Source organism: Chaetodon trifascialis, chromosome 5, assembly GCF_039877785.1.
Source record: "Chaetodon trifascialis isolate fChaTrf1 chromosome 5, fChaTrf1.hap1, whole genome shotgun sequence".
NCBI lineage: Eukaryota > Metazoa > Chordata > Actinopteri > Chaetodontiformes > Chaetodontidae > Chaetodon > Chaetodon trifascialis.
In genome coordinates this window covers 19,449,506-19,475,260 of record NC_092060.1, presented here as the reverse complement: position 1 = coordinate 19,475,260, position 25,755 = coordinate 19,449,506, and the positions used below count along the sequence as shown (strand labels likewise).

Genomic DNA, 25,755 nt, shown 5'->3' with positions numbered 1-25,755 from the left:
AAAAGTTTAAAAAGGCTCTATAAAAATAAAAATACCACATTCAAATTTCACTAAATTAAAAATGCTGTTTTTTCAGGGTATTTTTCAAAATAATATATGTGTGATTGGATTATTGTTACTGAAGCCATTAATGTCTCAGCAATTACACATCATGATGTCATAGCTTTACAGACTTAATTATATATACTTACATGCAGTTCTTGGTATTCTTAACTACTGGATCACACCTCGTTGGTCAATCATATGTTTTGTATCTGAGATCTTAACTTTCTTAGAAGTGTGCAAAGTAAACATTTGCCTCTGAAATGTAATGGAGTAGAAGTCTAAAGTAAAACAGCATGAAAATACTCAAGTTAATTCCACCACTAACCACAACAAAGAACTGTAGTTGATGAGCAGCAAAAATATCAGGCAAAGATAGATTTCAGTTTTTATACTCAAATTTTTTATTTTTTGTATTAATTTTGTATACTCCTTGTCTTTGTATTATACAGGTCATTCATACCGTTTATGATATAGTAAATAGTAATTACACACGAGGTGTAACAAGCATCAACCCGTCACCCTCAGACATGCATCATGCGCACACACAAACACTCTCTCATTCAGTGTCTCTCTCTCTCACTCTCACACACACACACACACACACACACACACACACACACACACACACACACACACACACACCCCTTACACTTATTAAACCAAAAAGATAAAAATGTAAAACTTTTTTTTAAACCACAAAACTCCCATTTTCATCCTCCATTGTCACCAGATTCACATCATCTCAATTCTTATTTGAAAATGAGTAGACAATACTTATGTTTTAACGAAATAAAAAACAAATAAAGAAACATTAAAAAAATGCAGGAAGGCAACTAAAGACGCGGGCAAAGAGATTCTGAAGACAGAGCAGGTTAATTCAGATCCCAGTCTTTAACTCTTCATGGAAACAGAAGCACAAATGAGCTGCGGGTAGAAGGACTGGCTGACATCTGGACAGTTTACCATGACTGACAGATGACTGAAGTCCAACTTGACTTTGTGGACTTTAACAAAATCCAACATGCTACAGAATATAGAGGCTTCGATTCATCTCTCTTCCATCAGGAAACATGTCCTCAGTCAAGTGTCTCTCAATATGAGCCAGTGTGTGTTAAACTTGTAGTAGGGAAGGTGCAGGATTGAGGAAGGCAACACAAACTAGTTAAAAAGGGCACTCTGCAAGGCTTATGGCACAAATAACAGCACTGAGAGAAGCAGGTGCATAGTGGGGCCAAAGCTCAACCAATGATGTGTTTTGAAGGTGGGGTGAAAAAACCATCTGTCACTATCTGCAGGGTGTTAGCAAAGGACACTTCATTAAAATATTCTGCCTGTCTCCACTATGAGCATCACTGGACAACAAATACACCAAAATGCTTCAACACACACTGCACCCAAAAGAGAAAAAAATGGTATCTTAATGAATCAGCTGGAAACTCTTTCAGTCATCAGTGAATAAGAATACAGAGCAGGGATTTGTGGCATTTATTCACCTACTTTCAAGGTTCATATCATAGTGAGCTGAAACACTGGTGTCTTTACTCTTATACACTATTAAACAATTTGTCTTCTCCATGCACCTTGGAAGCTGGTGAAATTGTGCCAGAAACCCCTTTTTTAAACTAGAGAACAAACAGTTCCAAGCAGCTCAATTCAGAGTGCGTGAAGCGCCCATAATCTGTATCTATGAACAGAGAAACCTTGAGAGTGATAATCCTACCTGTCCTTGGCTGGACTGAAAATGAGGCCAGTTGACAGTGATGGTGATATGTCTGAACAGTCAGTCAGGAGAGTATGTGGACTTGTGTGTCACTGACGGGAGAATATATGAGGACACTGCTTGCTGAATGCAAAACAGAATGATTAAATCTGGTTTAGTCCATGTACGATGGAGCCACATAAAACACTGGGTGTCAGTAACTGCAGTAGTCGTTAATTGTTGCTTTGTTTTTGCATTGGAGCACACACCAATGCTCAGTCCATACACACATGCTAATACACATTCAAAGCCCAGATTTGCTCCCATAGCTGAGACTTTCCAAAATCACGATCTCACACACACACACACACACACACACACACACACACACACACACACACACACACACACACACACACACACACACTCTCTCTCTCTCTCACAAATTAATTAACAAAACAAAAAAAAACAAAAAAAAGCCGTCATCATTCTTGGCCTTCCTCCATGCGCCACTTTAGGAAATCTTCCTTCCGTGCGTCTGGTTTGATCTGGTTCCGCATGCCACCGAGCAGATTGGAGGTGGCTTCAGAGGCCACAATCAAAGGTCGGACCACGGTGGGTGGGATCTGGCGCAGGACGCCGCCCACAGCACCGGGCAGACCCTTCTGTTCATGGCCGCGGGATGCTACATCGCACAAGGTCTGAGCTGTGTCAATCACTCCCTGCAGAGCAAAGAAAGAAATGTTTGATGTTTTAGTACGTTTACATACAAACAGCTAACCAGGCTACTGAAAGAAACCTGTTTATGCAGAAACTGTCAATCAATTGATTTTTTTCTATAAAATGTCCAAAACAGTTCCCAGAGCATGGTGACGTATTGAAATTGCCTTTATCTTCTAAACAACAGTTAAAAAGCAAAAGATTTCCAATTTCATTCATAGAAGACAAAGGAAGAGGCTGGAATCAGCAATTTTTTTTTGGCATTTTAAGCAGAAGAAAATGAAAATTCTGATTAAAAACTTTCGCTTATCAATTGACTAGTTAATTAATTCCCCCTGAAGGGCCTTTACTACTGGAGGCCGTCTATACAGGTACTGTGAGAATTTGAGATCTGAAAGATGAGTTTATGTTGTCTAGCTGGTTCCATCATCAATTCTGAGAAGTCTGGTTGCACGCACCTCTCTGACGGTGTCGTAGGCCTTGGCCACGCCTTCTCGGAGGTCTGCAGGCTGAGCAGCTCTGCGGGGCCGGCTGGAGGGGGCCCGGCCTTCTGTGATGGCGAAGCGGTTCAGCGGGGGAGTTGGAGAGAGGATGTCATACACTGTCTCCGCTGTGGCCTGTAAGAGAAGCACACAGACATCAACAATGGAGTTACAGTCATTAAATAACTGAGGCCAAAGGGTGGACATAACATTCAGAAATTTAACATGCTCAGTCATGGGCAGTTCGCCCTGAAACAAATGCGTGGTCCAAATTTAGCTCCTGTTTACTGAACATCCTGTGCAGACTGAATACCTGTATGGCCTGCACCAGCCTGTTGCTGAGCTCCAGAGCAGCTGATGCTGTGGAGGTGCCAAAGGATGCTGCCCCCCTCTGGAGACCTCGAATAATGCGCCCATCCTTCCTGTACTGCTCTATGGGCAACCAGAACAGATCCCTGACTCCATGGACTGGAGAAACGCAGATGGAAATAGGGGAAAAGAGAGAGAAAGAGATTAAATAGGATAAAGAACATGTAAATATTGAGCTGAGTGTGTACAATGGTGTGTTTGGAGCAGATACAAGCCACATCAACTCACACAGCTGGACAACCGAGTGCATGGGGCCAACACCTCCCAGAATGCCCGGCAGCTGATTCTTCCTGATGTCTGTCAGCCACTCAGTGACGGCGTACTGGATCACTTTGTCCACACCGAGGAGACTAGAGGTGTTAGAGAGGAAAGAAACTTACAAATGAAAACTCAACTGGTTTGCTTTTCAAACATGCTCTAGTCTCAAAAAGTCACAAAAGACTGAAGAGATTTGGAGGACAGAAACAGAAATGGATCTTAATCAACTCATGAGAGTTCTGTGTTGATATGGAGGTGTGTATTTCTACCCGTGTCTGCAGCAGAGCCTCTTCAGCTTCAACTCAGAACAGTTTAACTGGGCCAGACCGATCAGAATCCCTGCAAATGTTCCCTGTGAAACAAAGAGCGGGACAGTGGGAGCGTGAAAATACAGTCAGTCTGGACAATTCCTGATTAAATACACAGAAATCTAAATCTTTATTAAAAGCTTTTGGCCAAGCTGAGTGACCTCTCACCTGTTCGATCACAACATGTTTGCCATGATAGTCCAGCCAGATAGGCACTTCAGAGGTGAAACGAAACTCCCTGAAAATAGCGGGGTAGGAATAGAGACACCATTTTAACATTTTCAGGTTAAGAGTATTTTGTTTATAAGAGCAGAGTCAGACTTTGTGGTGAATTAGTGTTTCCATACCGGAAGTAGATTGGCTGGTCAGAGGAGGAGGTGGAGCCGGCAGAGGAGGAGCTCTGTTCACTGTAGGTAGTTTCAACAGAAGCCGTGAGGTCGGGTCCCAGACCAGCAGCTGACTCCGCCTCCTCAGACGCCTTCTGGGAAGGGTCCGCCTTCACTGTAAAACACATGTTCACCAGAGCATATCTCAGAAGAAATATGGGATCAAATGTTAAACATGCTCAAAATTAGTTTGAGTAATCATTTAAATGTGTTGCAGTCAGTAAAAAAGCAGCCAGAAGCCAGTGTGATGGATCGTGTTTAGTTTGTTTAGTCTGAAAGATTAAATATTGATTTGTAGCACAGAAAAAAAAGCATCATCAGTAGCTCACCTTCGGTTGCAGGGTCCACAGGCAGGTAAGGGTTAACAAAAGAAGCTAGATTGCTGAAAAAGTCCTTCAGGAAAAACAGTGCGTCCTGACAGGAGACAGAACAAAAAGGCTGGTTAGATGTGCAGAGGTCACAGGAGCAGCCTGCTCTACTGTCAGATTGAATGGTAGCAAATGTGGCGTGTGCAATGGCTCATTTTGTAAACCACTTGAAACTGCAATCTACAATCCAACACAGTTCTAGTGCCGGTATGAATGCCAATTTGTGACTGCGGCATTACTATGCAAAACTTTTCACAGAGCAGCTTTGAATAAACCTTAAAATAGAAAACCAAAGACTCATTTGAAGACTTATTTACTTTCTTCATATTCTACACTTTTAGATGCCACTTTTTGGATGCCCTGTACTCTCAAATGCAAACAGTTACCTGGTCAATGTTAAGTCGTAGTGGCAGCAGGCTGATCCGAAGACAGCACTCTGGACCACCGAGGCCAGACTCTGGACACACTTGCAGGGCCTTCACTGTCAGCTACAAAAAACAAGATGCACGGTCGATATCATATACCTGGCACAATCAATATCCCCTCCCTCCCAGCTCTCTGCTGTCTCACCATGTTGGAGTGGGCTCTGCGGGGCATGCTCTCGCTGGTGTAGAGGTAGAGGAATTTGTTGATTTGTGAAGAAGCCAGTCGGTCTCGAACCTCCAGCTCCTGGACGATGAATACCTGCCTGGAGAGGGGCTGCTCACCTCCGGGACCCACCCCGACCCCAGGTGCCACTGTCCCCTCTCCGTCCTGTCCCGCTACAGCCACTGGGTAGGACTCATGCTGGAAGGACACCTGGAGGACAAAGGGTGTTGAAAAAGATGATGTTCATATGTGTCTCAGTACTGGTGAAGTTGCAGAGCCACTGAACAAGTTACTGCAGTTTTAAAATGGGAAGCAGTTCAGTTTAGTTTCTAGCTGAATAAAAAAAAGAATAGTTTGACATTTTGGGAAATACCCTCATTCTCTTCTTTGCCAAGAGTTAGATGAGATCAATACCACTCATAAATCTGTGTGATACATATATGTGGAGTCAGCAGCTGGTTAGCATAAAGACTGGGAGCAGGGGGAAACATCGAGTCTGGCTCTGTCCAAAGGCTATAAAATCTTCCTATGAGAGTGCTATTGATCTTTTCAGCAAGAACGCCAATAAGCATTTTCCCCAAGTGCTGAGCTATTCATTTCATTGTCATTTCAAACCAAATGCTTTACAGCTGAGATGGAACATTGGGTGAATACCCACTGAAAAATGGGTACATATGGTGCATAAGTTTAACAGTTAAAATACATAAAAGCCTAAAGTACATAATTGTGCTTTTTCTCAAATCACTTTCAGTATTTGCAACAGAAATCAAGATTAAGATAAACCAAGTAAGAACCACTTCTAGTCTCGCTTTCATCTCGATCCAGCATACACACTTACTGTATACATACCTTGGTAAGTTGGATCTCCATCAGCAGCGTGTGCTGGCGTCCGCTGCCTCCAGCCCAGCGCCAGGAGTTCTGGGGTCGAGAGGAAGTGACAGTGCGAGACGGGGACCCACGAACACCAGCGGGGGCTGAACGACCTCTGTAAAGAGAGGGGGGTGGAGATGGGGGGAGCAGCAGTGAGTGAGAGAAAACTGAACACGCACACGCAGGTGAACAATTATCATGTCTGTTAATGTAAACATTGTATGAGAAACTACATTTCTATTCATTTGACTTTGGCCAGTGTGTGTGTGTGTGTGTGTGTGTGTGTTACCTGTTCGCGTGCTGGGCATGTATGGACATGGGCTTGCCACCAAAGTCCTTGCCCCCATAGAGATGCCAAACCACGGAGATCTCCCGCAGCACCACCCTGCTCTGCGGCACCGGGAAGCGGCTGGGGGCTCGGAGCAGGTCTGAGCTGCCCCGAGGCCTGGAGAAGTGACTGTCCTTCACTCTGATGGGCCCTGGGGACAGCACCGTCACCACGGGCTCGCCGTCCTTGGGCTGTAACAAATCACATGTGTGGACATTTTGTGAGCAAGTATACAGATTACCTCTGAAAAGGAGTCACAGGAACAGAGAGAGAGACTCACAGGAATACCCATGCCGGGAGCCTCCAAGATGCAAAAGTCGTCATTGTCAGTGGAGCCCTCGGAGCCCTCGTCTGACATCATATCTGCCTGTGCCTCTGTTGCTGTGGCAACCAGTCCGTCAAGCTCAGAGTCTTCACCCTGCAGGACTGAGGGCCTGCGCTTCGAGGCTTCACCAGGGAACAGGTAGACGGAGACGGGCGAGCCTCTCGGCATGGAGGGTGAACCTGGACAAAAGCAGAGAATCCATCAGTGAGTTTAAAAATCATCAATTACACACAAAAATGTGAACACTCCACCCTTTTCTCCACCCTCTTTCACGGATCTGTGTAAGTCCTTGTTGGCTGGAATGAGTGTGGATGTAAAAATGTTTACGTCTGAGTATAGCTCCATGTGAACTGGGACACTCCAGACGCTTTGCCAGATCGAACACATTAGTCTGTACAGTTGTTCAACAACACAAAGCTACACTCCCTGTCCTTACATGGAAACCCAGATCTGAGGTGCTGACTCCTCAAAAGACCTAAAAGTTGAACGATTACGATAATAAAAAATACAAAACATATCAAATGTGATTATCTCATTGAGTCAAGGTGTGACAATACACAAGGAAACGCAGCTCATAGAATTTTGTTGAACCACATCCTGTTGGGATGTTAAATTGTGTTAAAAAACAAACAAACAAAAAGCTCTGAGGTACCTGGATCTAAGCTCTCTTCTCGGTGGCTCTTCTCTGTGTCAATTAAGGCATCAGCCAGGTCATACTGGTTGATCTCAGCGGTTTCAGCCGGAGGACAGGGCAGCACAGACGCAGGACTTTCTGACAGCTAAGACAGAGCAGAACACCAACATTAGACAAACTCTTCAATACGGAATCGTTCTGTTCTCTGCAGCAAACCTGCAACGTAAATGTATTCAATCACTATGTCGGAAATGCAACATCAAACAATATTCTTCTCTTGGCTTCATTGTTTTAATCTCCAGTAAATACACCAGCCTTACTGGTAGTTTCTGGCCAGCGATTTCAGTGGGTGAGGCGTGACGCGGTGGGGGGTGCAGGTCACCCTGAGAGACCAGGTACTGCAGCATATTGACCAGGGCAGCGCAGGAGTCAGCACAGGTATGAACGTGGACCACATTGTTGGAGCAACGGAGCTCAAAGAGAGGCTGAGACTGGAGAACAAAGAAGGGCCACAGAGGAAGAACATCTATATTAATAAGAAGAGGGTCAATAAAAGTGGTGACAGAGAGGAAATACATGGAATTATAGTCAAGTTGTTGAGCAGTCTTTGTTTGTCATTTATGCACTTTGGATCAGTCTCCACCAACACATTTGTTCTCTTGTTTTTTTCATCTTTCATGAAATATATCAGACACTGACAAGACTGTCTCAAAAACCTGAGTTCACTGTGTATTAGTGTGTGTGTTCGTGCACTAGCTGTGCACACCTGTGAGGCAGACATAGATTTGTTTGAAGGGTCACTTTCTACATTATGCTGTGTAAAATAAACAGAATTTAAGGGATTTACACAAGGAAAGCCAAGCTGGCTGAGGGTTGGATGAGGTTAAATAAGATACATCTCCTATGATTAATAGACCAGTCAACTAGTCAAAATGCAGTGTGATTGCATTGTTACATAACAAACTTTATACATTTATACACCTTGACACCGATTGGCTAAAAGGACAGCTGCATCACTGCTGAAGCAGGACATGTTTACTGTCGCCTGCATGGTTTTGGTTCCATGTCCAAGTGAAAAGTGATCCTAGTCTTAAACTGCTGTCTGAAGCTATTATTATAGTGAAACTTCATTATGGTAAAACAAATATTTATAAACACGGGGCCTGTGCTCGTTAGTGGTTTCTGAAGGAAATTGAACTAAATTACAATGTTTTGTTTACCCTCACATTTTTCTCTGGCAGGGGTAGTCATTTTTATGCTGCGGTGCTTCGTGGCTGCTGAGTGAATGTGAAGGAAACACAGGTATGTAAACAGATGGTGAACACTCACCAGCTTGCCCGTATCGCTGCCTTTCCATGTGGTGATGGCGAGCTCCAGCAGGTCAATGTCCAGAACACACACGTAGTCTGTGACACGAAGACACACAGAGGCTTTTATCAGACTGCACCTCATTTTGACACTGATTCTAGTTATACTGACCGCTGTATTGGCCCTACTGTTTGATTTTCTTTCATGGCAAAACATTTTAAATGGACATGACATAAATGGCCAGCCTTAGCAACATGACTCTGCAGAGCGAGCGCTACAAGAAAGGATCAGCTAATGACACATAAACACAGCATGTGTATCATGTGTCTCACCTCTCCGCAAGTCCACGGTGTCGGTCTCACATTTGTCAGAGAGGTAGAGAGCAGAGTCATCCAGGATGAATCTGACCACGACATAACAAAACACGACTTACACAAAGATCTGAGTCACCAGCTCATATAATGTGACACAAACCGAAAGCAACGTTTCAAAATTTTTACTGTTCCAATAAATTCATGATCAGTGAGTGAAGTGTACCTGAGGTGGAAGGTGGCAGTGTCTACAATGATGTTACTGGACAGAGAGAAGGACTCTGCTGTGAACAACACTCGCAGTGGCAGATACAGAGGTCTGGGAAGAGACAATCACAAGATGAGTGTGAAGAAAGAAGGGAGAAAGATATAACGCACATTAATTTTACCACTTTACATACCTGTAGTCGACAGCACAGGTAGCAAGGTGTGTGTGGAGGACAGTGATCACGGCAGGTGCTGTGTATCCCAGAATGGGATCGTCGATGACATCCAGGAAGTCAACCAGCTGTAACAAACAGACAGACTCAGTTGGTAAATGACAAATCTGATTTCATTTTTCTGCATGACTCAAATGATTTAACTGGAAAATAAAACAGAACAAATTGCATTTGCTGCAGTAATAACAAATAAATTGAATTGATACATGTGGTTATGCAATCTGTCATATTAATCACAATTTACTAGCCACAATGTAACAGAATATACTTATTATCTCTGGGAGCAAGAAAAAAGAAAGCAAAGAAAAAAGGTTTTTCTTGTCCTTTTTTGGCAGGGCTGGTGATTTACTGTTGGGACCTGTGTGGTGAAGCGGGCTGTGCAAGCAGATGGTGTAGTGTTACAGGTTAATATCTGTGTCCAACTCTCTGGATGTGTTTTTAATGTTTTCTGGATGGAAAGATTCTCCGATAATGTTTGTCTGTTCTGTATAATCAGTCTCTCATATCCACCATAACCCACATACCATATAACCTTTCACTTACTTTGTCATTAACTGTAATTTTACCTTTTTTAGTGTCCCCACTTTCTCCAAACCCACATCTACATCCAGAGGTGGAATGTAACTCAGTGTTTACTCAAGTTCTGTAGTTAAATACAAATTTGAGGTACTTTACTGCAGTCTTTTCCTGTCACTTTATACTTCTACTCCACTACATTTCAGAGGGGAATATTGTACTTTTTACCGCTTATAACATATAAATTAGCCTAATTAAAGTAGAACTGAAACAATTATTCGGTTAATCAATCGACTGACAGAACGTTAATTGGCAACTATTTTGATTTGAGTCATATCTCATGAAAAAACATTTCATGTTTCCAGTTTCTCAAATGTGAGGCTAATGTTTTTTCCTTGTAATCATTTTAATAATTGAAATGTATTTATAATCATTTTGAGATTACTGGACGGCCAAACAAGCATTGTGAAGATTTGGCCTCTCTGTGATTGTGAAGCATTTTCTGAATTTTTTTTCTGTTCACACAAATCAGCCGTCAAATAATCGAGAAAATAATCCATAATGAAAATCCAACTAGTCTAGCAAAAGAAACTACAACAGTAAAATCCTGCTTTTATGTTGATGCACAAGTAATAAGAATCTAATCACAGTCACAGGGGCCATTTCTCTAGATTGACTACTTTAATTTTTCATACTTTACGTACATTACATCCTGATAAGACTTACATAATTCTACTTCAGTAAAGGATCTGAATACTTCTTCCAGCACTGTTTACATCAGTGATTTACAACAACATGTCCCACACAGCGGCAGGTAATACATGGTTTACATAGCTGTAAACTGCACAATGTCTCACTCCTCCGCTACACTCTGGGTCTTTGCTACTGGAGAAACTGGCATCTCACTCTCTTGTATTCCATATTCACACATTTCTATTTCTGCATGAATGTGGGATGTCAAAAATGTTGGTCTAGAGAAAAAGCCATTTTCTGACTCCGACTGACACGCTAAGGCAGCTGAAAACGCTTCTGCTGTTTCCCTTTACATTTTTCACTTCATAAGGTAAGTAAAACATAAAAAATATGAAAACACATCAGAATGCCTGGACAGTAATAAATACAGCTGACATTGCTTGTGACTGAGTTTAAGTGTTTGAGGAGGAATTTTTCCTTTCATGAACTTGACAAGACAAAAGCTATGATCTGTACGAGAACTTTTTGTTTCCTTGTCCTGCTTCTCACCTGCTCATGCCAGCTGTGATTAGTCTGCGTCATGTAATGTCGCATGGTGGCACCTTGAAGTCGAAGGGCAACCAGAAACTCCTACATGGAGAAACAAAAAGAACAGCGTTTCATTTCAAAGTTGCACCAGCTGTAAAATTGGGCGTTCGAGGAAGACGTACCTTGACATTCCTCTGTGGGTCCAGTGTGACTTTAATGGCTGTGGACAACATCTGTAGCTCCCCCTCCCTGCTGCTCACGCTGCTCACACCCACCTCTGTGGGGTAGATGGTGGGGTCCAAGTGCTTTGGGGGAGTGAAGTTGGGCATCTCCAGCCGCTGTGGGATGGGGGTGTCTTTCACCACCGCTGGAGTGATGTGAAGCGGGGAAAAATTTAGATTTTCTTCTTAACATTAAATCCACATCAACCACATGAAAGAGGAAATTCAGTTCCAATTAAATGTTTGGAGACAAAATCAAAATGTGCACCTTGATGGTAGAGCTCCACTCGTTTGCTCTCCAGGCACAGGAAGTTGAGATTGGGGTCATTCTGGTGCTGTGCCACGCTAAATATCTTCCCCCCTTCAAGGTCGAGCACAATTTCCCCGTGACTCTGGTCCTCCTGAATCAACGTGATGGAATGGAAAACATTAAGAAACACAGAAAATGGATATGGTTAAAATAGTTGTGAATGATCAAACAGAGCTTTTTTTTAAGGTTTTTGAACCAAGACCAAGTTCAGTCTCAAGTCACTGAGATGTGACCTCAATGTCCTGGTTGAGTTTTGAAGACATATGAAGACATATGAACCGTTCTCACGGGGACAGGAAGCCACTGCTCAGCGACAGACCCATGTTCAATGAGCTAACTCAGTACCACAAAGAGACCAGCAATGGTAGACAGGAGGCATGTAGAAACAGAAACAGAAATCTAACTTGGTGAATTAAGGGTTTTTGTCCAAACCAGAGATGAAGATTATTGCAACAGTGGAAAGACAACACAAGACGCTTTTGCTGAGTGTTATTTTGTTTCTGTCAAGTTTGAATGGAGTGTGTTTTACAATATCAAGGCAGGTGGGCTTGTGTTCATGTGCTGAAAGATAGAAACTTGAATTCAGAAAGTGTACAGTTCTCTTTTTCTGTTTAGAAAAGACAACATTTATATTCCCTTTCTCAACATGTTGTGCATTTGTTTGTTTATTAGACTAATTAAAAATTGTTGCAAACAAGTCTCCTCTGGTTTTCACCAAGAAGCCTCAAGTAAGTTGAGTCTCACAGCAGATGAGTCCAAGTATCAAGTCTCCAGCTCTGGATCGAGCCATTTATGGGTGAAAGTGCACTGCCCTCGCCTCATTATATTCAGGGTCTTCTAAAAGTATGGTTAGCAGCAACATGGTTCACCTTCCTGTCTGTTCTGGCTTGGAGGCGACCTTTGCCGATAATCACAGTGAGGGAGAGGAGGCTGAGGTTGTGGTTGGGACGGGAAGCTGACTGTTGGGTCCTTCCAGCTGATTCACTGGCCAAGTAGAAGTGAGGCTCGTCCTCCTCTGAATCAGAGTCTGCGGTATAGAGAGAAAAGACAGAGGAAAACATATTAATCTATTAAATCTCTTCCATTTTAATCCAAATACAACACAAACTGCTTGACTAATAAAAGATGTTTTGGCAGGTTAGTTGCTCCAATAGTTCTACAAGTTTTTCCACCAAAGCAGTCAAACTCACCCAGTCTAAAGGCAGACTTGCACAGCTGGAACTCGTCACGGTGATGGCTGCTGTGGTCGGGGCTGTGGGCCGAGGGAGGGGGAGGCTCCCACATCAACAGATCATTATTGATCCTTTTGGACGAAGGGGTGGGTGAGGAAAATTAATTTTGATGCAGGACCAAAAAGGAACAAAGCTGGAAGACAAAGCTATTTCTAACATAACTAATGACAGTTCCACATGAGTAACTCCAGAACAACGACAGCAGCAACAGAAGAAAAGACCTAGAAATGCACTCTCGTAGCCGTATGCCAAAACATACGGATAATATTAGTTTGGAAAAGAGCGCTTCTGCTGATGTACCTGTTGTAGATGCTCTGGAAGGCCTGTTTGCTGGGCAGCAGGATGAAGGCCAGCGGCAGGCTGATGTCCACAGCACACTGACACTGAGCAACACACTGCGCCTGAAACTGACTCATCTCCTCTGGGTCGGCTGGAATCACCATCTAAAACAAGGAACAAGGAAGGAGATCGGTTTGGAAACTTGATGATGAGATGGCTGATAAAAGGAGTCAATTTTTCTGTCAGCCCACCTCCTCAGTCTCAAACATGGTGCGGTTGGAGGAGAACGGAGAGCTGGTTTTGTCGTTGAGTTCACAGTGGCTTTCAAAGAAGGCGGCCCCGAGGTCCCTGATGAGGCCCAGGTTCATCCCATCCAGACCTGCTGTCGGGCCCTGAGCATCACCTCCTCGGACATGCACTGATATCCTGTTCACAGAAATAAATACTCCTCACTTGTGGTAGTGTATATTATATATATACTGATCAGCAAGAACGACTTGACTTAAACCAGCCTTTAGACATAAGAAACTTCTCTTCGAGAGCTTCTGTACAAGAAAGTGCTGCTTTATAAACGTACGTAGGATCTACTCAGCGGTGGAGATTCAATGCACAAGTATAAACTGCACTTCAGTCAAGTCTTTCTTGCTCATCAAATCCTGAGTATGTTGCAATACATCAAAGAATTAGACCTTTTGGACTGAATTTCAATTATTCTCTTGATCACCATAACTAACCTGGGCAGAGCATCACGGTTTCTCTTCACTCTGATACAGGGGAAAGAGCCGCCCTCCCAGCCCTCATATGACCCTGGCGAGACACAATCCATCACTTCTCCATTATGTTGAAAATACAGCCAGGACAGCACTACATGCAACAGTGGAGGCTGACAAACGGACACATTTTGTGCAGCTACATCATTATGGAATAACAGGAATTGTAAAATCTCCAGTGTGTGTCCTTTATAATGTGAAACATAGCATCTCCCTCTCATAAAAAATGATTAATGGCACAATATTAACAAAAATGAGGGGCTTTCCATTGAGATGCTAACTTAAGTCCCTATTTGAAATGATTACAGTCGAACTATTTGATGTGTTTTATTGTCTGAACTCCCAGGAGAGCAATATTGATACAGAGTGGATTAGCCTGTTTAAAACAACTGAAGCTGAAAACACATTGGACTGTTTATGTTGATCAGTGGGTGTTGGTCAGCACACTGTACGTCTATCTTCTGTTTCTCTTTTCGTGAATGTTCAGTCAGCATAAACAACTTTTGTTTAGGGTTTGTGTGCGTTACCCACCGTGCAGGTCGGTGAAGGAGGCCTCCAGCAGCTGGGTGAGACTGGGAGCCCACGGTTGTCCCGGGAGAGTCTGCTCGCTCTGGAGGTCCGGGGCCTCCTGGTGCTTCAGCTCCAGCTCCATCAGCTCCAGTACCAAGGTCTCCTGCCGCACAGCCCTCTGGGTCGGAGGCCGACGCTTAGGGAGGGGCCGCAGGTCGGGTATGGGGAAGCGAAGCCTGAGGATGGCGTGGGGGGAGAGGAGGGTGAAGGAGGAGCACAGCTCACTGCTCTGGGTCTGAGGGGAAAGAAAGTCAGAAATCACACTGTAATTATTAATCAATAGTGACTGAACATGGATTTTAAGAACTGATTCACAGAGTTACAGACGGTAGTCAGTTGTTGTCAGTCACTGTTGACCACTAGGAAGCTTTAGTAGCTACCTAAGAAGAAGAAGTGCTTATTTAGTCTATCCCTGGCAGTTCAGTTCATGTTTGTGTCAGCACAAATACGATCGGTCACACATGACAGGATTACTTCTTCAAGGTTTTTCCAAAACGCTTTGTGTATTTTTGGTTTTCCAAAGTCATGCTGGCATAGAAATCCATGACTCTGCGTAACCAAACTGGATTACTGAGGCCAAAATGATACTGTGTTTTTTAAAATGCTTTTCTGCTCACTTATGAGCAAATCTGGTTTCTAACACAGGTGGGCGGCTGTACAGAAGAAGAGCTACCTCAAATTAGGAGGCTCTGCTTGTATTAGGTACATTTATTTCCTCTCTCATTACAAACTGCCTTCATTGCTGATATACTTAATTGTTCTTTAACAGAAACAGGTCCAATAACACGTATGCTGATTTGTGTTTTCAGTCGATGGTGTCAGTATGTAAGTAGTTTCTCTCTGATGGAATAAATGTGTGTGAGGTTCCACCTGTATGAGTCCAGGTCCAGCAGTCTGTGTGGGACAGTGGCTGAAGGCTTTGCTCAGGCTCTCCAGTCGGCTGAGGATGTCCAGGTCAAGCTCAGCACTCAGCTCTGCCAGCTCCACCCGCACTACACTTTCCCGCCGCACCACCCGCTGTTTACCCTGCCAGGACACGAACACAGTCATGTTTCCATCGCTTCTGGGCACATTACATAGACTTACATTCATTTCCTGGAGACTTACCCTAACCATAACCACTAGTTGCCTTACACTAACCCTAACCCTAAACTTAACCCAAATCTTCACCCTAAAATTTAATGATTTATGTGACGGGGCGTTTCGTCCCTATAAGGAAAGCGAGTCCCCACAATGTGACTGTGTAAATAGATTTACGTCCCCACAACACATCTCTGTACACACACACACACACACACACGCACACACACACACGCACACACACACACACACACACACACACACACACACACACACACACACACACACACACACACACTTGTACTTCTATCCTTGTGAGGGCACTCATTGACATAATGCATTCCCGAGCCCCTTACTCTAACCTAACCCTTAAGACACATTCTGAACCCTCAAAGTTATGAGGACTGGCTGAAATGTCCTCACTTTCCAAAAATGTCCTCACTCTGCTGGTTAAAACCTTTTGGTCCTCACTACATACCAAGTACTAGTAAAACACTCTAAATGATGGATTGATGTAGCCGTTTTCAGATTAATTATCATGTTATCAGTCAGCCAAATTTTCATTTTTATGACTACATTTTTTGTGTAACTAATCAATACAACATTCCACTACGGGAAGCCCTTAGCTAATACATATTTATTATACATCTTATTAGACAGATTCAAGTCTGGCATTGACAAAGTCCAGGATTGAAGTGCACAGTTTTATTGATATCAAAGCTATTTTTCGAGGTTTATGCCAAGGATACAATTTTGTCAGTGAAAACATTTAGATAGGAATTTAATAGTACCCAAAAAAAGTTTTTGGAAACTTTAGTCAAAAAAGTTTGGTGCACCCTTAAAAATAAGGGTGTCGTCTTTTTTTTGCTTTACTTTTCAAACTCGCTTTACTTGTTCTCATGCTTCATTTTAGAACAGGCAATTTTTCCCGTTGTCTACTGCTGTCAATCCTCGCAGCCATACTTCAAAGCACAGTCTTTGTCAGGGCCTGGTGTTAACACTGTGACACTACACTACTTCATCCACTGCACAAACCGAACACACACGATCTGCACAGCACAATTTGAAGACATTTCACACAAAAGCAACCTGAAAATTACTTAGAAACAAATACCATTTCTTTGAGATAAGAAAGGTTTTACACATATATCCTGTCAGTGTGTGTGTGTGTGCACGCGCATATAAATGCATACCCTACGCAGGTGTTTCTCACTGAGGCTGTAGTGTAGTTGAGCACACGGTCTGGCTGCAGCTCCAACCGTGAACATGCCAGCTTTCTGGAACTGAAGCAACTGGAAAGAGACACACAGAGACACACATCATTCTCTCAAATTTCACTTATCAGTTTGTAAGAGAGCAACAAACTACTTTCAGACAACTGGTTATATAGTCATATATTCTCATCTGACATTTTTAACTCTAACTTGGGTCACTTTCATTTTCAGTTCTGAATCATTTTGTACCTCGCTATACAGAGGCTTTCCGTCCTCCCAGAGGCACTCTAATAGCTCCAGTCTGCTGAAGGAAAGGTCAGAGGTCACAGCCCGACTGTGGCGTCTCCCGCTTCGCATCTCACAAGCAACCTGCACTGCTGCTCCGGTCACTCTGAGAGAGAGGACAAGATGAATTAGTCATTCTCAGCGAGAAGAAGCTTGTAGAAGCTCTCAGTAACAGCGTGTGTGCGTGTTCATGTGTACTGATGGCAGTAAGAGTGGGAGTCAAAGCAAACAAAAAGCCAGCAGGGAGAAGAAACACAAAACTTGATGAAAAAAGAAAAAAACAAGTACGCCACATTTTCAATATGGCGTACTGCAATTTACATGATGTAAATGAGGCAAACCTCTCAGATATATAACACATTCCTCGAACCTACAGGCTATTTAACTTCATCAAAGTTTATTGTACAGAAATATCCATTTTACATCTCATTTGTTTACTGAGCAGCATCTTATTAAGGAAAGGAGGTACAGGTTTTAGGTGAGGAGCCATGTCGTGTGAATTACAACTAACCAAACACAAAATATGTGTCTGTGTTTTCTACCTGAGATGGGAGTGTGGGCAGGCCTTGGCAAAGCCGCCTCTCAGATGGTGGAAGTCTCTCTCGCTGAACATGCTGTCCTTGAAGAAAGCCAGCTCCCGGAAGAACACCTGAGACACCTGAGCCAATGAGGAGGCTCCGTCAGTCCTAGAGGGAGGATCGTCCTGCAGCAGGGTCAAGGTGAGGCCGCCAATGGTCAGTCGCAACAAAGCATCAGGCTTCATCTGCTCTGTCTGGCTGTTGTGTGAGCGTCCTGCAAGTTTAAGAATGAGAGATCATTTTTAAAAACAAATTTTTCAAATTAATACTGAAAAAAGGCCTAAGATAGATAAATAATAAAAAATAAGGAAATTTTAGGTGTAATTATGTGATATTTTAGACCTAAAGATTCCTCCAAAGCGCTAACATAAATCCTTCACTCAGCACTGCAGTGACTTTACCTCTGGTCCGGCTGCTTGACTGGGGTAGACTCTGCAGACAGCCTGGTACAGGATATCTCCTGGAACAGTTCACCATGCCCTGACGGGGAGAATTAAAGTGGAAAAGATATTGCTTGTGACTGGATAAGTATGTTTATAAGTATGTTTTGTAAGTACAGAAAGAATATTGAGAATATTGAGAATTTAGGGCTTTCACCTTATCGCGCTAATCAAGGGATGAAAAAAATTATGGAGATAATCTTCTCTATGTATGGCCTATCCACCAATGTAAAGACATACAGACACACACACACACACACACACACACACACACACACACACACACACACACACACACACACACACACACACACACACACACACACACACAGGCTGTACCTGTGCAGACAATGGTGCAGGCTGTGTGAAGCTGGCTAGACTGTGTGTAGAAGACTCCATGTCACTGTCTGACAACTCGCTGCCAGACCGCACAGACGTCACGCTACTGGTCATCCCAACAGGACCCATGGAGTAAAACATTTCTGCAGGCCAGTGCACACATACACACACACAGTGATTCAATACTACAGTATACACACACTTCATGGCACACTGCTCCAAGGAAAGGAGCAGCAGCAGTGTTTTTCAAAGTCATTTCCACTCCAGGTTTCTCATTGAACAGACGCCCCTTTTACACGGTGATCCCGCAACACTGTCACAAAGAAGGCCTGTAATTACTCCAGCTTTGTGTTTTCACGCTGAACCAAACAATGCTAGCACAATGTAGCGTGTGATTTTAGATAACATGCCGGCATCTTTAAGTAAAAAGAGGTGTGACAGTGTGACATTAGCACACAGACGTCGATTCACCTCCGCTCTCGGCTTAAAGGCAGAGCCCCCAGTGCCTCTCATTCCGTGTCCCTCCGTTTTATACAGCACAATGAGGCAGAATAACGGTGCAACATTCCCGTTTTAAACAGAAAGTGTAAAAGGGGCTTAAAATTGTCTTTGCATTTTGTACAGATTTCCTGTACCTTGAGATTTATAGGGTTGTATATTAACCTATATACTGTATGGCTGCTACATTTTTATTTTCTTTTCTCTATTTTTACCCACAGTGGCTGGCCTGGTTACAAAATACATGCCTCTAGGAGCAGGCCTGCTGATTATGATGTATCTCACACAGACAGTTTAGTTGACCTTTGCTGCTCTGCGTACCTCCATTCTCCAGGCTGGTGATGTAAGGGTCCAGCTCAGGCTCAATATCCCACTCCCTGTCTCTGGGACTGGAGCCCAGCTGCTTACTGAGGTCTTCTTCAATCATACGCAGGTCGTCTGAGTCTAACGGGCGACTGTGCACTCCACCACACTTAGTCTCTGGCTCTGGGGGACAAAGAAGCAGCTTTATGAATGTGCATGAGGGACAAAGGGATGTCAAAGGCTGACCGTGACCTCACATTTATGAGGTGTTTACAGATGTCTGTGACCTTACTCTCCAGCTTTAAACAACAGAGGAAACAGCACAGGCTCGTCCTCTGTGTCTGAGTGTATCCATTTAGAGTCCTCCTGCCTTTGAGGAATCTCATATTATGTATCGCTAAAGCCTCTAGGCACCCAATTACCTTCTGGCTGCTAGACACAGAGGAAGTATTAAATAAGCAGTGAATGTGTGGGTTTATTGTGTGAGTGCATGCATGAATAAAAGCATCATTTGTGCATTTTACTGATCATAAGAACTAAGGATAGAGATAAGAGTATTTACAACTCTGTTTGTAAACAGAATATAACTCTGAAGGTTAATGTACATTTGAATATCATTTATTTGTGTTATCATTACAGGCCTCACTATGACCTGACCGCACCCTGACCCGCATTTTTTAAATCAGAGATGCACATGACTCATCTTGCTTCATGCCATAACCACCATCATATAGTGTGTTTTAATATACCGGTGTCGATGCAGAGGGCTGCCAGCAGGTCTGTCAGATGGGTTATTTGATCTGGAGACAGCAGCATGTGGACGCAGCCCACCTTCCCATCCAACTCCAACTGATGAACAGATAGAAACAGACAGGACACAGAAGTCAATGTGACAGAACAGTTGCTTTTGCTAAACTTTCAGTGTAATACAGCATGCAAACAAACGCATACACACACACACACACACACACACACACACACACACACACACACACACACACACACACACACACACACACACACACACACACACACACACACACACACACACACACACACACACACACACACACACACACACACACACACACACACACACACACCTTTGGTCCAGGCAGCATGTCGTTCTGTTTGATCTTGACCGTGGTCTCGATGAAACCGGAGCAGCTTCCTATGAGCAGTGGCTGAGATGGAGGACAGGGAGGGGATGTGTGGGCCTTTGCTTCTTCTTCCTCTTTCTCCCCATCTTCTTCTTCTTCTTCCTCCTCCTCCTCCTCTTCTTCTCCTTCACTTGCTGTGGCTGATTCTGAGTGTTCCTCCTCAGGAGGATCCTAATAAATTAGGGGAAATCTATGAGCATTTCTGGTTATAAATTAAATTCAGTACCTTGTTTCCCTCCCCTCTGCTTAATGTCTGCACAGTCAGTAGAGTTTAGACATCGTGGCACATTTCCTTTTTTTTTACAACAAGCCATTTACAGACAATTAATCGTATACAAAAGAAACTTCCAAACGGCAAGAAGATCCACAGTGATATGTTACTCTAAGTTTACAAAGTAACACATGTATGTCAGGTTTCCACTGAGATAAGTTTGCATTTTACATAAAACCATATGTAAGTTGTTGCTCTTTTGTTTTTTGCAACACTAGCAAGACAGAAAATGTCATCTTGCTCAGACACCACTGTCGGAGTAAGAAGATGATCAGCTGAATAGCCGGAAGAGCTCCCAATTAATTATAAACCCCTTTCTTTAATCCACATCAGCTCCCCCTGGACTGCTCATGCTGTGGCGCAGAATGCTGTGTAAGCATTTTGAGTTTTCACCCATTTCTGAGAAATTATACTTTGGTATTTTTTGCTTTTAGTTTGCTTAATCTTTCATGACCCTGTTAATTATCACCTGTGGTGTGCCGGTGCTGTCGTAGAACAGCTGAACAGCGCTCAGCTGGAGGATCTTGTGCAGGAAGGCGGGCGGCTGGTGGATGTCGACAGGCAAAGCAGTCTGGCTGGCTGGATCTCGCACCGCCTCATCAAAGTACTCCAGCCTGTAGAAACACAGTGCAAACACTTTATCTCACCCCATGAAAAAAGTTACATCCTGTACGTACGGGATAAAGTCAGGATGTTCAGAACTGAGAGGAAAAAGTTTGCAGCAAGTTGGTTTAAGGTAATGTGATTTACATTTTAAGAAAAACCCACAGAACCATCACTACAAGGCGGAGAACTAAGTCAAAGTCTGGAAATTATTATTAGTTTTAAATTAAATTAATATACCTGACAATGGGATGCTGATCAGTACTTAGAGAATTACTTTATATTTTCCCACAGGGTACTGACCCAGTGGCCAAACTCTGCATTGCTGAAGTACAATTCTGCAGTCAGGCCCCACGCTTCACAGGACTCAAACCAGTTGTTCTGTTAAAAATCAAGCTTTTGAGATGACAGAGCCTTCTGGCCACTGACCCTAGATCAACACAGCCATCCTGAGCAACTTTGTTGATAAGCCACGAAAACAAAAAGGGTTCAGCAATGTCACAGTAAACCACACTGGGAACATGTAGCACCAGTGGAAATAAACACAGAGACGTGATGGTGGCTACCTGGTGATTAATCACGTGTGTGTGTGTAGGACTGGGTTGCACATCTAGTTTTAATAACAGCTGCTGAAAATAATGACGCAATAAAATACAGCACATCTTTAAGAACAATTATCGCTGTCAATAAATCATGATTTTTTTTTCTATATTCATATGCAGTTATCGCTCTGCTGTGGCCACAGTGAACAAACACATCAATGTCAAGGTCACAGACTCCCCTGACATCACACATTACAGGTACAGCCAGCAGTAACGTGTGGCCACTAATAAAACCCTGTTCAGGTGAATGAGCTCCTCAAAACCGGCACGGTTCAAAATGAGCTTCAGAGTGAGGCCATCTGAGGATTCAAGGCCAAGGAGTACAAGTTCATAACTGAGCAGGGGCCTCTTCTCCTTATCTGCTGATGAGGAGAGAGAAGATGAAATCTAATTCTCGGCTTCCATTTTGCTTTGCCTGTCCCCTGGCTGCAATATAAGTGCTGATGCGATATCACCTAAAAAGCTTCAGCTCCAGTTTGTGTCACAGTTTGCCCCCCCCCCCCAGCAAGGGCTGCAGGACGCGTTTATGTCTTTATGACCATGCCCCTTTGATAACAAGAACACTTGTCCATACGTGCACTTTGAAAAAGGAGGCCCACATCACAGCGTTACGCAATCACTGCAATGATGAAATGAAGAAGTGAGAACCAAAGACGCACAAACACAAACATTTAGTGTCTGAACAGCAAATGACATGTTTAAATGAACGAAGATTTGATTTCATAAATAATGCATCGATTTCCACTACTTAGAAAGCTGTGAAGATGTAATATTCCATCACAACCGCCTTATATGTTTTTACTCCAATCAGGCTGTGAAGTTTGATGTGTTTACTAAAGAAAATGGAGCAGAGATGAAGGTGAGAAGGAGAGATTATGCTCTATGTGACTCTACCATATTCAAAACTATCACAGGTGCTACAAGATAATGATGAGAGCAGCTTAGTTTTACATGCACCCTGTTCTTCTGCAGAACAAATCAAGCGAGTCTTCTGTGAGGATCCTTGACATATTTATAGAGCAGTGTCATTCATTAAAAGGCTTCTTGGGTAGTCTTTTCTATAAATATGCTTTTGCCAAATGAACTGTGGAAGTGACCTTTGAAGTTGCATTTCAAAATGCGCCACAAGCTGCTCTCTATCAGCATGTTTCAGCATGAAAACAGTAGCATAAGTAATGTGATTAACTGCAGGATGTATACATTTACACTTACTGTAGTATTAACAAAAAGAACATATCGAGTATACAAAATAAAGGACATACAATGACAAAGGAGGCACGATAATCAAAAGGTCTTTCATTTTCTTTGCAGCTCATTTCCAGGACCTACCGTTTGATGTGCATCTCTAAGGCAACGCCTGTTTCCAGGTCCAGGGGCTGGTGCTCGATGCGAACGATAGTGTCTATGAAGGTGACTTTAATACGACGAAGAACTGCAAGCACAGATGAGATGAGACACGCAATGGTTCATTGGCACCGATCTTTCAAATCATCTCGTCTTAGCCATGTGTGTTCACACCAGAGGGCACATTATTACTGTGGTGGAAATTTGTATGTTTGTATGTTGACACTGTCACTTCTTTGCTAAGTGAGGACACGCACAGGTTTCACTTACCCGTCTCAATGGTTTGTGCAAACATCTCAAGCCCCTCCAGCTGGGCAGGCGGCTCCTCCGATGCCTCCGGGGGGTCCTTCAGGCACTCCTGAGCCAGCTGCATGCTGGACGTCATGCTTGATGACCAGCCTTGGGAGTCCCAACCCCCAGCTGAGAGCAAACAAAACCACATGAGATTCAGTTATTTCTGTACTTCAGGGCATCTGCGTAAATGATTTATTTCTGAAGATTCAACACCAGGCTTGCCTTGACCATGTCCCCTCTCCTCTCCTATTTTCACTCTGTACTTTGGCAGATAGTGTAAGTTACATGTGTGGGCTACCTTTGTGACTGGGACACTAAGTTCAAATGATTGAACTGTCAAAAGTATGAGACATAAATTCAACAATGTACACATGCAGGTCCAGGTTGCATCTCTTTGGCTTTCTGTAGACCACCATAGAGCTGGTAGGATTATCTTATCTATGGATTGTCTGGAAATTGATCAGTTATTACAATAGTTGAGGATCAATTTTAATTTTTTAAGCAAATAATGCATTATAATTCTCTGGTTCCCATGACTCAAATGTGGGGATTTGTTGCTGTTCTTCCTCATATATGACAGTTAAAGGACGATATGGACTCTCACTCTGACAAAACAGCTAATTTGAACATGTCATTTTGAGGCTCTAGAAAAATATAAAGGGCCTTTTCACTATTTTCTGACATTTTTTGTATTGCACTTGAATATCATATCATACCAAATGGACACTTATCTCTACATCAGGAACATTTTGGAGAAAACAGTCATAAAAACAGGGGCAAATCATGATTTTCACCAGACTTTTCAAACTGAGACTGCGTGGCTAATGCTGGTAATCCCTGGATGATGCCCTCGCTGAACCTGCAGCAGACCGATGCACTTCAGTATCCCAGGAGGAAATCCCACAGATCGAGTCAAGAATGTGTTTTTCAGTGAACTTACTGGTGCGGTACTTGGGTCGACATGTTATCTGGAGACCAGAAACTTCTAAGGTGCAGTGATCAGTCAGGAGAGCTTGCCAGGGGATGGTCACAGTTATGCTGCTCACAAAGCCATCCACTATCTCCAGAGGAGCCCCAAGAGACTCCAAAAGCTCATTGACAGCCTGGAGCAAAGAGGAGGCAGTCAGTATAAAGCACAAAGTCAAAGAATTTTGAATAATCATATCATATTTGTCTCATCACTCTGGGCACAGACTTTTGAAAGCAAATTGAGTAGACAGCCAACATGGGAGAGGAATATATCCACTCTGAGTGCTTGGACACTGGATAGAGGCACACTTTATCTGTTTGGCTGATGATGTGTTTCCATAAGTGCATTTCCTTGACGAAATGTGAGCTAGGCTAACAGCATGACGTGGGAGATTGTTGTTGAACTCGATCGCAGTTGCGAAACAGTCAAGGGTGCACGAGTCCGACAAAAACACGCGATGACTACCGCTGGGCTGCCAAGTTGACTAACACCGTCTCTCCTCTTTAAAAACTCACCCAGACATCGAGGTTGATCTCCTTGATGACACCGCTGCCGTTGTATAGGTCCAAGCCCAGCTGGTCCAAGCTCAGTCGTTCCTGCAAAAAGTGACCGAGGTAGTGCTGTAAGAGGTACCGACAGGCCCGCTTTTTGATTGAGCCTGACCAGGGGAAAAGCCAGCGAGACATAGGGCCAGAGAGAGCGGGGAGAGGGAGCGAAGAGGTGGCAGAGGAGAACGAGTGCGAGTACAGTCCTTCGGCAACTGCATAACAGACTAACACGAAGTGTGCAAAAACAAGGAATGAGCCACAGCTAGCTAGAGGGGGCTAAGGAAGGGGTAGACCGTAACTCAAGTTCTCCCCTCGGCTTGACACAAAAACTCGAAAATCCTTTGTCAGGACCGACGAGGCTCCCACGTTACTTGACGAGACGTTACTCCAACTGTCCGTAGCTGTCTCGGCTCATATTTTTGGTGCGTTTGTGTCGAATTCGACCGACAGGTCCGCTTAGTGCGTATCTCTTGTTTCAGGGTTGTTTATTGTTATCATACGCCAACTGATGGTATGGTAGACGTACGTGCGTCACGCGTCATCGTGACGGAAGGCGAAACCCGGAAAGGAGAGACATGACGCCAGTCAGGCGCCATCTTTGTAAGGTCAGTCTTTTTTTGGGAGTTTGTATTACACCTGTTTTTGTATATGGATTTAGACATAGGCAT

The 25,755-nt window shown here is 43.5% G+C and overlaps 1 protein-coding gene across 1 annotated transcript; it reads right to left on the bottom strand.

Moving 5' to 3' along the window:
• Nucleotides 1-425: 425 nt before the first annotated feature.
• On the bottom strand, nucleotides 426-25,602 carry atg2a (autophagy related 2A). Its single transcript, XM_070962480.1, has 42 exons — nucleotides 25,055-25,602; nucleotides 24,510-24,672; nucleotides 23,546-23,695; nucleotides 23,261-23,363; nucleotides 21,196-21,340; nucleotides 20,399-20,626; nucleotides 20,045-20,144; nucleotides 19,314-19,478; nucleotides 18,495-18,637; nucleotides 18,117-18,195; nucleotides 17,680-17,929; nucleotides 17,102-17,243; nucleotides 16,832-16,930; nucleotides 15,429-15,584; nucleotides 14,520-14,793; nucleotides 13,953-14,025; nucleotides 13,470-13,644; nucleotides 13,240-13,382; nucleotides 12,898-13,010; nucleotides 12,577-12,734; nucleotides 11,666-11,798; nucleotides 11,359-11,543; nucleotides 11,198-11,278; nucleotides 9,401-9,507; nucleotides 9,226-9,318; nucleotides 9,021-9,091; nucleotides 8,710-8,786; nucleotides 7,701-7,871; nucleotides 7,399-7,525; nucleotides 6,702-6,925; nucleotides 6,383-6,612; nucleotides 6,073-6,208; nucleotides 5,206-5,433; nucleotides 5,022-5,123; nucleotides 4,597-4,681; nucleotides 4,229-4,382; nucleotides 4,050-4,119; nucleotides 3,843-3,925; nucleotides 3,544-3,665; nucleotides 3,260-3,414; nucleotides 2,923-3,081; nucleotides 426-2,466 (listed from the first exon to the last, which is right to left on the bottom strand). Exons 1-42 carry the CDS (start codon nucleotides 25,223-25,225, stop codon nucleotides 2,230-2,232), a joined length of 6,060 nt encoding a protein of 2,019 aa, XP_070818581.1. The 5' UTR covers nucleotides 25,226-25,602; the 3' UTR covers nucleotides 426-2,229.
• Between the last annotated feature and the right edge of the window lie 153 nt (nucleotides 25,603-25,755).